We start from the raw sequence: 14,972 nt of genomic DNA on the forward strand, positions 1-14,972 counted from the left end.
GTTAAATATGTTGCATCTGAATGTTACCACAGGCTCCCAATATTATCCTAGAGCAACATGCTGGATTTTGAAAATTGTTACTAAAGATGATCAATGTGTTCTAAAACAACTATTCTAAACAAGAAAAAAATGTTCACCCAAAAATAATAATTTGGGACTGAAACAGTTAAGACACAAATGTAGACATTACTGCCAATAAAGCATGATAAACAGGTGACAGGGCATGAACATAAGTAATCAGTGAAAGCTGTTATGTGTATTCTTTTTCAGGTGGTTTCTAAATTTAATTTGTCATATATTAACTCTGGCATACTGAAGAACCCAACAGTTATAAAATGACTCAGGGCCGGTTCTACCACCTACTGGTAAAGTAGCGTAATTTGCCCTCCGCGTAAAAGGATGTTTCCGTTCGACCACCCCCAGGTAGCGCTATCGGCAGCATAAATTGTAGTTACCGGGCGCGTAATTTATCGGCCACTTCGAGGGCTCGATAAGACTTTACCTGCCGGGCAAGTTTTGAGATTTGAACATTATTAGCAGTATTTCTTGTGACATACAACTTAAATTAGCTTAGTATACTGAAAAAAGCATGATGCTGTAACAGTAGTCGATATTGTATTGCAGGATCTTGAACATTAATGCTTCCCTTGTGTTGCAACGGTCACACCAGCCTCTCGCATCGGTAGCTTAGGGAACACATTATATAAGTCAAGCTTTCGTAAAGAAACTTTAAAAGGATATAAAATCAAAATCTATTTGTAAATCACTTTAAATGGACTTTAATTTTCTACTTTTTCAGTTTTCAGACACGAGGTATAACTTAATATATAGTATTCACCGTACCCTAACTATTCGAGTGTTCTTGTAGCGTAATGGCCAACGCGCTCAATTCATAATACGAGGTATGCAGGTTCGAGTCTTTATTATGACGAATCTTTTTTATTTCCATTATTAGCGTTGTGTTAATCTGTATGCCTCTGTTCATACGTTCTTTTGTTAATAATATAATTCATTGAATTATTTAATCGCAATATTATGTCTACTAGGAAATTGCTTTATATGCATGCTACTTATAGAAAGTGATGTTATGATTAATAGCACATAGGACTGTCGCCCAGGTAGCAGATTCCCTATTAGTTGTTTACATAGTCTTCTTGTAGATTATTTCGAAGAAATTGGAAACTATTCCATTCCCGAATTCCTCTTCCTATGAATGGATATTTATCCCGATTAGTTCTTTACATTTACAGTACCTTCCAACTTTATCTTCATAAAGTTAAACATTAGAATGAAATACTTTATCAATAAATGGAAGCATGTTGAACTAAACGAGGTCACAGAACTATTTGCAAATAAAGCATTGTGGAGATAATTAATTCACAGAAGCCTGCAGATAGAATGCTCAAAGGCAATAAGTCCGTAAAGAAGATGTGTGTGTACATAGGCCTACGTATATGGAAGCGCGTGAAAGAGAGTTAAGAACAAAGGCAGGGATCGAAAATACTTTTTTAAATGTAAATTAGAAATGCGATGAAAACCTGCGTACCTTCAATTATGGAGCGAGCGACTTGACCAATCTACTACGAGAATACTTTTCAAAACGCTGCCTTACATGACAGGTTATAACGGGCGTAAGAAAATGTAATCTCAAGATTTTAATCCCGATTAGGTATTGATATTGAAGATCATAGATTAAAATCACGAAAGCTTGACATAAATCGTTGTCAATACCTCTTAAAACTCCCCTTATTAGGCTTTTTGGTGATAAGCAAACGCAAGCACAGGGAAATAAGACAATCGAAATGAGTTTCATGCATCTGACGATAGATAGCACCACACTCGAAAGCGAGAAGTCGCTGAAAATAAGTCTAGCCAACTTCGTATATCGGTGTCTAGCTCCTGGTAGCTACCTAGCGCTTGCGTGGAGGTGGTTGGACGCAAGCCAAAGTACCAGCCGATTTACACCTCAAGGTAGTTTACCTCCCGGGCAGCTGCCAGCCACTTTACCAGCAGATGGTAGAACCGGCCCTCAATCGAAACTAAAAAGAAATAGCTTCAAATATCACAAACTAGTACATCCTACATCTGCTCTAATCCGTTTGTCATATTAATGCCTTGGTCTACCCCTACAGTTCTTATCAATTACATGACGACAATATCATATTGGAAGAAACTGTTACATTTAATTTAAAGTACATTGCTTACATTGCTGTACTAATAAATTCCAATACACAATGTGTTCTCATTATAAAAGTGGAGGGAATGGGCATCGAGTAAAGGGGTGAGTTACGGCCAAATTCATAGACAGTACTTACACATAACTGAAACCCTTAATTAACAAGGGATTACTTATAGTAAGCAGCAGAACCTCCATGCATCGTTCCTGGAACTGTTGTTTTCCCGTACTGATTGTTCAATTTATTTGGTCCCAAAAATGTTCCATATAAACCAATGTCAAATTTCCCTGTATCCATCATTCCTCAAAGTATCGTTTTATCGCATTGATTGTTGAAAAATTATTTTTCCTCTGCCACAATTTACCCAAGTTGATCAATCGCGCATACGAAAAATATATGCAGAAGTCTTTTTTTTAAATTTAGAGAGACTGCTCAATACTCTTAGCGTATAATAGCGGCAACCTGTAACACGAGAATATATGAGCGATTCAGTGTTGCTAGTCTTGAGCAGGGATCTTGTAAGCTGGAGTGCATTGCGCAGGTTATTTATGCACAACCGCACTATGAGCCTCCTGCTGCCAACGCTTCTCCTCAACCCACTAACCAGCCCTTAGAAGTATACTTATTTACAAAAATTAAAAAGTAGGCACTGTAAACCTCAAATTTGCCACCATTTTGTGTGTTGCTATAGGCTGGCTAGGCTGCAAACTTTGTTGAAAATGAGAAAATCATGGTTTAAACGTCTTTGCTTGCGCTGGATACCTTTCAATTAATGACAGGGTGATTAATCGCATTGTACCTTGTGGAGTGTGTGGGATGCTAGAGGCCTGTTGATCGCTTTGTTGCCCTCTGCCCAATTGTCTTGTTACAAGCCGGACCTAACAAAGCCAGACCTCCAAGCCTAGTCTTGTAACTAGTTCCTAAGTTGGCAGCCTCGCACAGGACGCTGTGAAATCGTCCAGGACATGCCATGTTGAATTACTAACCTCTATGACATCGTCTGAGCTGAGTTGCGGGAGCTGCGCCATGTTGAATATTTAACCTATTGTTCGCCAAGGGTCTACGGAAGGTTATTGCTGTAATATCCACGTATATCCTTAATTTGTAACAAGAGAACTGAATTTAACGGTTTTCAATTCTTACAAAATGTGTAAAGAAAAGTGAAACAAAACGGCGTAAAGTCATTCTTTTTATTTTCATCACGTATATCATGGTTGCAATATTTTGATACTGTTATCATACCTGGCAACTTTTAGAATTAAAAATAGGAAGATTTTTTTTAATTCTTGGATTTCATCATGTAAATTACGTCATGAACTCTATGAAAATAGGACAAGATAAAAGGCATGCATATTTACAGTGACAATGCAATTTGACCATTAAATTTAAAATCTTAAACTAAGGAAACATGAAATGGTTACAAGAAATTGTATCTAACCATTCTCATTTATAACACACGCACACATATGAATAACATTTATATCACACCAACACAGGGAATAAAATGTATAATAGTTTCCTTTTGTAAAATGAACGGAAATTCAATTTTACAGTATCTCTGAACACTTCGAGATAATGTTTATGTTTTGTGGCAATAATGTGAAGCGAAAATACCAGAAACTGTCACCGAAACAGTGCCCTGAAATACATTCATGTCAATAAAATTACGAAATAAGAATCAACATTAATGAACTACCATACAAAACAGATCAAAATGTCTCTTACATGAATACGAATTCAACAGGGGGAAAAAGCACAGAACCGCGAACCACAAACTCATTCTATCATCCCGCTTAATTAACGGAGTCTATCGCCTCTCTCGCACGAAGAACGACTGACATACTGAATTTCCAGTTGTAAGGCAAACACTACACACCACAGTGGACGGGCTGTACACTCGCCAAATAAATACGCTTGAAAATGAGGTTGCGTAAATTACACAAGCATAAGCATTTATCCTAGGGGAAGAGTATTTACCTACTGCAGGTTATATTGTTCAAAAACAGGAAGAAGTAAAATTAAATTGGAAAACCGGAAGAAGAGTTGAAAAACGGAAAGATTCCGGGTAAATCGGAAGGGTTGGCAGGTATGTGTTACGTATAGTGACGTCATCTTCACTGCCATCTCGTCAGTCGCGTCAGCCATGTTTCATTCTCTTTGAGCCATGCACTACAATCTGGAGCATACGAGGTCCCGTCTTTTGAACCTTTTAAAAATCATATCGTTCCTGACTCTACAGCCTAAACAGTGTGAATCTATTCCCAAATGGTTTCTGGAGATGGTCTCATATTTTCAGTTGGTGTACATGTAGCACAAGCTACTCCTTCCGAATAAAGCCGCCTGTAGAAGGCATGCCAAACTGGTGTTCTGTGTGCCAAACCATCAGCTGATAACTAGCATATTTTACGAGCTGTACTTCCGAATGTAATACCATCGCCCTCTACTATGACTGAGGTTATACGTCTTCCCAATACAGCAATATGGTCCTAGTTCCCATTTTTACCACCGAGCGATGGTTCGCAGGCATTAAAACACGATTGTTCATTACAGCACACGTTACGTGTTTTGTATATTTCTGTTCAAATATATAGCCAATCACTCAATATATTCGAATAATAATAATAATAATGATAAAGAAATTCAGTGAAGAACGTACCCCTCCGCAGCGGAAAAACTGTACAAAATACTCTTAACAGTAGGTAGAAAATGCTGTAGAAAATAAATAATTTTACACAATTTTCTGTTTAAGTGTTTTGCGTTCTCGCGTTCAAATTTTTCAAAGACCTCTGTTCTTTATGTGGCTATGTTATTTAACAATACAGGAACAGCACACTCGCTAATAACTTCGCTCAATAACTGTGAATGTCCGATTTCAGGACAACTGATGTGAGGAAAATCATGCAACACAGGCACTAAATAGTCACTCCTAGAGGCAACAGGATTTTTATTAACAAATGGTTGTGGTTTCGATACAAAATCAACTTTCAAAATCCATATTGGCAAATCAGATGGGTACTGCAGCCTTCTGTTTTAATCTTTTATAAATCAAGTCCATTAGCACTGCTGAACACCTTGGTCTTGTCAAAATAATCAAGCATCTTGTCCGGTTGCAATGTTGCTATATTTGTGATGCTGAAACGTATGTCGAACTAACTTTTTATCAATAACATGTATTTGACAGTGATACCTGCATTAAAAAATCATGCATATCTGTATACAAATGGTCTTTTAAATATTCTAGGGCTGTTATTACTTCAGTCGCGAAATTATTACCGCACATACATTTTCTTAGACGGTTTGGATGTTTTTGCATGTAAGAAAGCTGAACCAGTTTCACAGTTTCATTTGATTGCATCTGATACAGTTTCTTGATCAAATCACCATTTATATCCCGGGGAACGATCAGACTTTTTGAATAAAGAATTTCTTACTTTTCAGAATGTCCCATTTGTCGAAAGCAAGAAGAGGAATTTCACTATCATGAAGACGAAATTCTTCTTATCCTGCTAAAATTAGTCTTATGATTGTCAGTCACAATGCGCAACACGAAAAAACTGGAAGTTTCGACTTCCTTTATTGTTTTGAGTGTTTAAGTATGTAGCTCTGTACCTAAAAGCCTCCTAAAGAAGAAAAATGCTGCTGTAACCTTTATTTTGCAGTCACAGCAGAAATTATAAAATAGAAAAAGTTATTGACTAGGGTAATTCGATTTCTACTTTAGCTTGCATGACAGTCATCTTGAGTTGTTTTTATTCGCTCATCATGAAATGAAGAGCCTTTCTGCTGAAAGGTGTCGAGCTTCTTGTCATATAAAATCTGCTGTTCGATGGACTACCAACAATCACAGTCTCTCTGCTTCATTTAGGCACTGACTTTCTGCTAACAGGCGCTCCTTTATTAACAGTGTTATTCAAGTCTTGCAGTTTATATCTCCTACGTAGTGTGAAAGTGTGGATTTATTCGGTGTGGCAAACATACCATTTCGATGATTTTGAATTGAAATTCGGCGAGAAATCCTTTCTTGAAATAATAATTAGCCATTTATGGCGTTGCTGTTCGTTGAGAGGATATTCGTGAAACAAAATCCCACTTCCCAATCTACTTTTCATCCTACATTAAAGCACACAGCAGTAAACAATATTATGCACATAAACATTGAAACGGTTTACTACCAAAGAAACAGGCCAAATACGGTAAACACAGGCTCAAATTACACCAACACTCTTAGCAATGATCACTGAGCGTGTCTCGTCAAGCAGACTAATGCCAGCTACTCAGGGCTCCAAGCGCCTCAACTGGTAACTACGCCGTGTTCGCTCGTTTGCATGTGTGACCGGGCGAATGAGAAGGCGTATTAGCGCAGTCATAGTAGAAGGCGATGGTAATACATAGTAACTGGAAACATTCCTTTGATAACTGCGGTTGTTGAAACACAGACCCCTATTTTTAAGTACATTTCATGCTTGTTCTCTACATTTATCATATCAGGATTTTATAAACAGCTGTCCATGAGATAAGACGGACCACATTGTTTAGGTTAGGTATATTATCGCCCTGATGGTGCCAAAAGTTCCTCGACAGAAAGAATAAAAATAAATAACAGGAAAATATACCACATTTATGAATATCTACAGGTGTGGCGGTAATGCGTTTCATTATCATAACATTTAATTTTTGTATGTTCGTTGTCTCTTCTTTTTATTAATGCATACCCTAGTATGTTTTGTTTGGCATCTCTGAAAATCATTAAAAGTACGCGGGAACATAAAATTATTATTTGTTAGGTACGTTGGCGAGTAAAACAGCAGTTTTAATTGGATAGCTTTTATCACATTTTAAACTTACTTCTCTCCAAATATATACCTACATTGGCCCGAGTTACGAGATATTAAACGACCACTTTGTTAATGATCTCGCCTGCTGCATAAATAGCAATAACCGCGAATGCGCGAATATTTCTCAACTAAAATAAACTCGTTTTCTCATCTCATTCTCTTTAGACACACCCCCAGTGGAGGGGAGTTACATGTACTGCTTTTACCGCATATCAACCTTCCTGTCATTTGTAAATCTCTGGCAGTACGGTACCGGGAATCGAACTCAGACTCCCGATAACAGCAACTAATTGTGCTATCCATTACGCTGGCTGACATTGTTAACTAAAAACACAGACATATAGCATGACTGATGCATGCTTGCAATGCACGGGTCAGACACGGAGCTAGGCCTATTCACCCATTTGTGCGACGTCATCAGACCTGCAATAGACCTACGCTACGGAGGTGGACATTTCTTAACTACGAAACACAGATGTACCGCATGGATTCAACGAGTTTTCATTGCGTAGGCCGAATGGACGAAACTATTCACAAATTTGTGCGATGTCATCAGAGCTGCAATAAGACTTGAACCCGCTTCAAAGCGGATTCATTGCTCTTCTCTGACGAATTACGTTGGGGGGTCTTATACGCGAGATTTATTTTTTCATTTTCTTCATCACGAAAAGCTGGGGGGGGGGAAGTCTAATACGTGAGGGAATCTAATACACGAGTAAATATGGTATTTAATATCTTATAACGAGATTAGTACAAAGGAAACTAATGACACACCATAATTCGGTGTAAATCATCCAACATTCTCAACTGTATGAACGCACAAGATAAACAATTCACATCACTGAACATTCTAGAATGCTTGGTAAAGACATACCTGTGGACGTATACAATGCTTTACCAACATTAATGTAACTCTAAAGTGTACCTCAAGAATGCTATAAACATTATAAGTGTAGAAATTGTATTTTAACAAATTATCTGTTACAAACAGCACACCAGAATTTTAAGTAACATACACATGTCATAAAATATTGACGCTTGTTTTTTAAACCAGAGGACTCAAATCATTGTATATTATAATATTATCACTCATGTGAGTGTCCTCATTAGATTTAGTAATGTTTTAAAATTGTATGTTAACTTTAGATCTCATGACCGGCTGAGGATTGCCTCTGTGAAGGTCGAAACTGGTACTGCATAGTAACAAGACATAATAACGTATTGATTAGGTGGACGGTACCCATTCCTTGTAATTGTGAATTTGTTGTGATTGTTTGGATCACGCAACAGTAGCTCAGCTGACGTGCTGTTGCTTAATTGTACATTTATAAATAAATTGTATAACAATGCATGTAAGTTACGTCTACAGTAGAACCTCAATTCTCCGTTTTTGGAGCGACCATGAATAAAAACCGTACAACATGGGAAAACGGAAAATCCGGGAACTAATGAACCATCAATGATCTGGCTAAACATCAAAAAAGTGAAATATGTACGCTTATGATCTTGCAAACAACCCTAAACCAAACCAAACTAAACCAAACTACAGTTCCAATGGGCCTTCCGCCTACTGAGCGACCACTGCTCCGTCCGAAGGCCTGCAGATTACGAGGTCACGCAGGGTCAGTGAGACGAATCCTCTCAGCCGTTACTCCTGGCTCTCTAGACCGGGATCGCCATCTCGCCATTTAATAGCTCCTCAATTACAGGTAATTGTAGAATGAGTGAACCTGGAACCAGCCCTCATGTCGACGTAAAAATGCCTGACCTGGCCGGGAACAGAACCCGGACCCTCCGGGTGACAGGCAGGCAAGTTAGACCGCAGGGCCGGCTTCAAACATTAACGACTGGTATGCAACTTAAAAATCTCTAAAATTTACAATTAAGTTTTACCGGGGAAACTGTCAGTTTCCTCTGAAAACTTCTTTTAATTTCACCAACTTTGATCACCCAAACTCTTCAAAAAATCGAATACCCGTAATGCCAAGCCTTCCCCCCCCCCCTTTTTTTAAAATCTTCCTTTGTAATTTGGTCACTGGTATCCTGTTCGTAGTCAGTTTATAGAAATCTTGTACTGCGTAAATTAGGCCTACATCGACTTTTGAAGGTTATGTTGAACTTGAGAACATGGTTTCGAATGTATCGATGCTCAAGTTCTCGAATGCATTATACTCAATTCTCCCCTTCACTAATCACAATCAAATTGGAAGGAGAAAAAATATCATTAACATTTCTGAAATTACAGTTATTCGCGACCTTGAGCTCAGCTGGAAAGCGCACTCTCTGTACAAGTCGGTACGAGTGTGAAATGATACAAAGTTTTTAAATGTAAAATGCACAAATAAAACGACTGCAGTTTTTATAACATTTTTATAACATTTAACACAATTATATTAGGACCAAAACAGTAACAGGCAATCCCATTATGTATGTAAGGTACAACATATGTTCTGGTCTCTATAACTTAATAGTCTACGAAGATATTAAAATAGTAAATTTGTGTTACTTAAGAAGGAGCAGTTTTGATTCTTGCCTGAAAGCCCAGTGACTGTTCAATGCAGTGCCCTGAAGGAAGTGCCGAAAACCTGTTCGGCGATACACTCGAAAAAAGTAAAAGTAAACACGTAAACCTGGCTAATAATGTAGACGTTTTGCAAGTACGAACATTTGACGAAACTCATTCCATATTCAGGTAGAGCTGTCAAAATGCGCTCTGTCCCCTTCCAATTGTTGTGGACACTCTCTGCTTTATGATTTCCAAGGATTCTCTAACGATTCCACCCGAATGTGATGCTAAGATGGCCCCTCACACAAGTTCACCGCCGATCGCATTTCCAGTACGGTACAGTACTTCCTCAAATTACCGCAGTGACGGGACGTTAACCCTAAATCTGTAACTATGCTGTAGCTGTCCTTTCCTGAAATGCAGTTTCTTGAAAAGGAAAGAAAAAAAAAAAAGCATGATCGAGGATTTAGCGTTGATGGGACTGAAATTTTTGATCCGGGAAATGATTTCTTCAAGGAACGGATAATGCAGGATTTTTACAACGTAATTTAATTAGGAAGCTCGCGGGACCACGTAATTTGAACAAATAATGCGGGAAAACAGTTTCCACAAATGACAAAAATTTAAGTATTGAGAAAGTGGATCCCAATCCACACATGAAACAGTTGCAAATCGCCCAGATGTTGGACATCCTACGACTACTTTAAACACAACTGTAAGCGAATGAAAGAAGACAGAGGATTCTCGCGTGGCAGGACAATGAAACGCGCTTGTTAAAAGAGTTTCCAGATTTAGGCGATGTTTAAACCTTTTCACCAGAACAAGCTAGAGCTTAGAATATTCCTATTGATGGAACAGTGATTTGGGCCATAGCATCACATGCAACCACCAAAATGGAATTTTGAAACTTCCAGGCATCTAATGGATGGCTTGAAGGTTAAAAAAAAGGAATAAACTTACATTTTTCATTTTTAGCACATTTCCTCAGATTTTTTTGCTCCCCATAAAAATATCCTCATCAGTCTTTGCTGGATCACCTTTTGCACAGAAAGTATAGGTTCAAATTACTATTTTGTGAGTTGATTCGAAGACTGTATGATCCTTTTTCTTTTTCCTCCTTTTAAAGTGTGCCAACTTAATCTACATTATCTGAAATTTCCACCTATTATACCCTCCCCTATTTATGAAGTTGAAAATCGAGGGAAAAAAGTTGTAGGCGAATAAATGCAGTATTCGCATATATACTTTTTTCCTACAAAACAACTATCAGAAATATAAATCTCCAGCACTTGGCACTATCTTGTTTCCACTGAATAAACACAAGAAAAATTTGTGGTACATCAGTCATTTGAAGCACCTGTCATCATAAAGCATGTTATATGCACAATATAAAACTAGAGCCAACATGTAATTACAAGCAACTCTGTGCTAATAGAATTAAAAAATAAAATGATTAAGTTCCAGAAACTGAATTAACCAACCCAAAATATATAACATAAAACAGTCTCCAAATATGACTCACAGGAAACAGAGCTTGTCCCATGTATGTCTCCATATATTGATAGTAGAGAGACATGATCTTCACAAGACATTGCAAAGCTGCAACACGGACCGTCGTGTCAGTAGACTGTGTGGCTTCACATACCACCTCCATTATGAAGTTCCGTTCAGTCTGCAATAATAAAAAAAAAACATGTATGAAACTGCCACAGAGCATCTATAGCAGTATCAATTTGCTGAAATCACATCATCTGGTTGACAAATACACACATGCATGTAATCACAGTAGACAGGTATCTAAATTTCCACACTAATCCTCAGAAACATATTGGAAGGCATTAACAGCTGTTTAACAGCCCCTCAATCAGCAAAGAAAGAAGTCTCCAGATCTCTCCAAAAACAGGAACAAAGGCTTGTTTTAATACAACAGCATAACACTGCTCCATAACAGCACTTACTGATGCAGAATTAGTCAAAACAGCACTACAAAATACTTTGGAGGGAAATGAGAACAGTAAAGCTCGATTAACAAAACCGTGAAGTGCATATCATCCAAAGTAATAAACCCGAAAACTAAAAGCAGCATTATGTCTGTCTGTTGCCTAGAGGATGGTTGGATCATCAACAGGACCGCCGTAGATTATACCGTTATACACTAACCGCAAAAACCAACGGTAATGCCATAATTAGGAATACTAGGCAAGAGTGAGGTAGTTTGCCGTTGCTTTCCTCACTAAGCCAGACACAACATCCTTATGCACAGTGATGCTCCAAATGTTATTGCTCAGCACTGCCCAATCTGCAGTAGCATCCATGTGGTCACAGCCAGTGAGAGCCACATTTTGCTCTGGCATATGCCTATAGAGAGATGGAAATACTCCATCCATCAAGAAATAGCCACAGTATGAGTATTATGAACAGTTGCTCAAAAAAGTGCATGGTATCCTACAAGTTCCTCCCAGGTACAGCTTTCCCAGAAAAAAAACTGAACCTATTCATATTTTGAGCAATTGTACAAGTTTATGATATGGACTTGTAGAATGATGTTGAGACTTCATGAACCCGTGAAATGTATAAAAATGAAATATTGGAGAGCTGATCTTAATTTAAGGGAATTAACATTCCTATTACTTGCAGACAAGATTTTGGAAAAAAACAGGATAAACCTTATTTTTTGACTAATAAAAAAGGATGAATCTGAGTGATACAAGAGAATAATTGTGACAATGAAGGTCGAAAGAGGTGGGGGAGAAGTCTACAATGCTGACAATGTGTGCAGGGCAAGCAGCGAACAAAAAGACAGCCTGAGAGAATCACTGACACGATAAGGAAGTTCCTTAGAAGACGCTGGTAGGTGATTAATAACGGAGAATAGCGGAGAAGGCACCCAGAATTTTCTGGAATGGAAAGGGCGATGATCTCCAGCTGGCCTACATAATGAGTAGGACAGCAAATGTCTACGTTTGAGACGGCCACGAGTCATTCAGCAGTGTTAGTAATGAGTAAAAAGGTCTTTATTAGAAGAAGTGCAGTGAGCTGTGCAGTGAACGGTACTGAAAATGAGGCTGGACTGAGAGAGGCCACGATGGAGATCAGGAGTTTGATGCACGACTCAGCCGAGTGTTTGCTTTCGTGAGTATAAAACTACGTTGAGTGAAAAATGACAATGAAAATGAACTTGTAAACAATTTCATTGACAGAAAAATATGCTACCTTTATGTCTAGTGAGTTTATTTTTAAGGACCCTGATAAACTGCCACAACATACATAAATCTATTGTTTATCAGTCCCGTTCCACAACAATTTGGCAACCAGACATGCCCTTGGTTGTGGCATCATACACAACCATTAACCCGGCTCAAGGGAGATAGGGTCATCTTCCTTCTCCTTTTCAGTAATTCTTCCCTGGTGCATCCACGTTGCGGGGGTGGGTATCCTCCACATCAGTAGGCCAGTGTGAAGGAGAGCTAAGTTCAGGCAGGGACCCAGTCTCCACGGGGTATAACATGGAACCCATGCCTAGGGTAATGGTTGTAGACCTTAACAGCATCTCAGGCAGAAGAGACCTTCTGAATGGCGAAGATGGTGGATGAGGCAACCCATCCTCTCTGAGGAAAATTAGAAGAGGACACCACTGCCTTGTGGAGAAGAGGGATTTTCAAAGGCTAAGGGAGTAAATCCTGAAAGAAAATCCTCAGATGCATTAGGCTTAGCAGGTCAGCGGATGAGTAAATTTGTACTTGCAACTATAATACAAGCCCTGGATGGAAGTTGAAAAATGGAAATGGAATTGACAAGTCTCTGACTACAGTTGCACAGTATGATGGTACTGCTGATGTTTGTGCAAGTGTTAGATCAGAGAACAAAACCAGATTTGGAACAATAAATATTTTAAAATTGAATGGGAAGGAAAATGAGTTGATTGACCTAATGGAGAGACGAAAATTTGACATCCTGGGATTAAGTGAAGTAAAATGTAAAGGGAAAGGAATAAAGAAACTAAGAAAGGGGTACACCTTGTACTGGATGGGTAACAGTAAAGAGAAAAGAAATGGAGTGGGATTTGTAGTGAATCAGAATGTTGAACCAATAGCTGAAGTTGAGTATGTAAATGAAAGAATTATAATAATGCACAAAGCAGAACCCTGCTCAACCGAAACCCGCTTAACTGGAACCTGGCTTAACCAAAATGCTCCGGCAGAATTGAATTTTAATACAGTAGAAGTCCGCTACAGCGAGTACGGCACATAACGAGAACCCCGTTATACCGTCAACTTTTTTCTGTCCTTCAAAATTCCTATATTAAACTGTGTATTATCCTTCGGTTATAGCGAGAGCCCTATCATTGACGCATCCGTTATTACGAGCGATTAAGCGTGCGAGATTTGTTGTTATCGATATTTATGCCCCCAGCAATTATGTCGCATGCAATCTATTATCTTTGGTATAGTTTTCTCGCTATGTCCACTAGCGAGTTCTCTCGTCGACATTCGAAGGCGATGTTGGAGTCGATTAGTAATACCCATCGACTGCTGTTCTGTAAGTGTAAAGAAAATTCAAATTGAAAGAGGATAAGCTTTCGTAATAAATACGTAAATAAAGTGGCCGACAGCAGTTGTCAACTCATTAAAAGTAACGGCTGAAGTAAACGATCTCTTAATTTTAATGTTATATACTGAAGTTAATTAAAAATGTGATACACCTCCAGATATGGCAGAGTAGGCCTACATCACTGATTTCATATTTTCTCGCATCTAGCTAAATTTTGGAAAGACTATTCACAGGCAAATTTTTAGCGAGGATAAATCGGCTCTACATGCGTTTCAAACATGTTTTCACGACACATATACGGTTAGGTTAGGTGACGCCATTTGAAGAAGGAAACTCTGGGGTGATACCATATTTCTCTGAATCCAAGACGACTTTTTTCCCCTCAGAATCTCATGCAAAAAAAATCAAGGGTTGTCTTCCATTCGCGGCCTAACAGGAATGAATACCACTGGCAACTACCAGGGTAACCACGCCGCTTGTTTTCACCCCCACACGCGCGTGCACGCACACACACACAAAATTTGTTGACAATAAAAGACCGCCTCTTTTATTAGAGATCGCTAGCTGTGACAGCCAGTTGTACGGAGCCTGTGTGTAACGTCACTGGATCTCGGGAAATAGTGAAGAGAGAGTCACTTTCTACTAGCCTCTACAAAAACGTTTCTGAAATCTGCAGAATGGCATCAAAACATGCGAGCCTTCGAATTCTTAGAAAGGCCACGGCTACTCAGTGGCAGAGTTATAACACGTCTAATGTACCTGACCCTTAGTAAAATTAAGTTTTATAGACAGCAGGAACATTTTCGTGATGGATAGTCGTAAAGATACGTGAAACAGGTATTCCGGCAAATTTTCGACGGGTTCCCGTCGATACCGTATTATGAAGCCAATTTTCAGTTAATT

General features: G+C 38.7%; 1 protein-coding gene across 2 annotated transcripts in view; it reads right to left on the bottom strand.

Moving 5' to 3' along the window:
* Positions 1 to 14,972, bottom strand: part of Fs(2)Ket (Importin subunit beta Fs(2)Ket) — a 154,656-nt gene that overhangs the window by 93,229 nt on the left and 46,455 nt on the right. For both annotated transcript variants that reach the window (XM_067145300.2, XM_067145299.2), the window contains exon 6: positions 11,041 to 11,190. In XM_067145300.2, the coding sequence (XP_067001401.1) occupies positions 11,041 to 11,190 (150 nt within the window). The remainder of the gene's footprint in view (positions 1 to 11,040; positions 11,191 to 14,972) is intronic.

The sequence above is a fragment of the Anabrus simplex genome, chromosome 4 (assembly GCF_040414725.1).
Source record: "Anabrus simplex isolate iqAnaSimp1 chromosome 4, ASM4041472v1, whole genome shotgun sequence".
In the NCBI taxonomy this organism is placed as follows: Eukaryota; Metazoa; Arthropoda; class Insecta; order Orthoptera; family Tettigoniidae; genus Anabrus; species Anabrus simplex.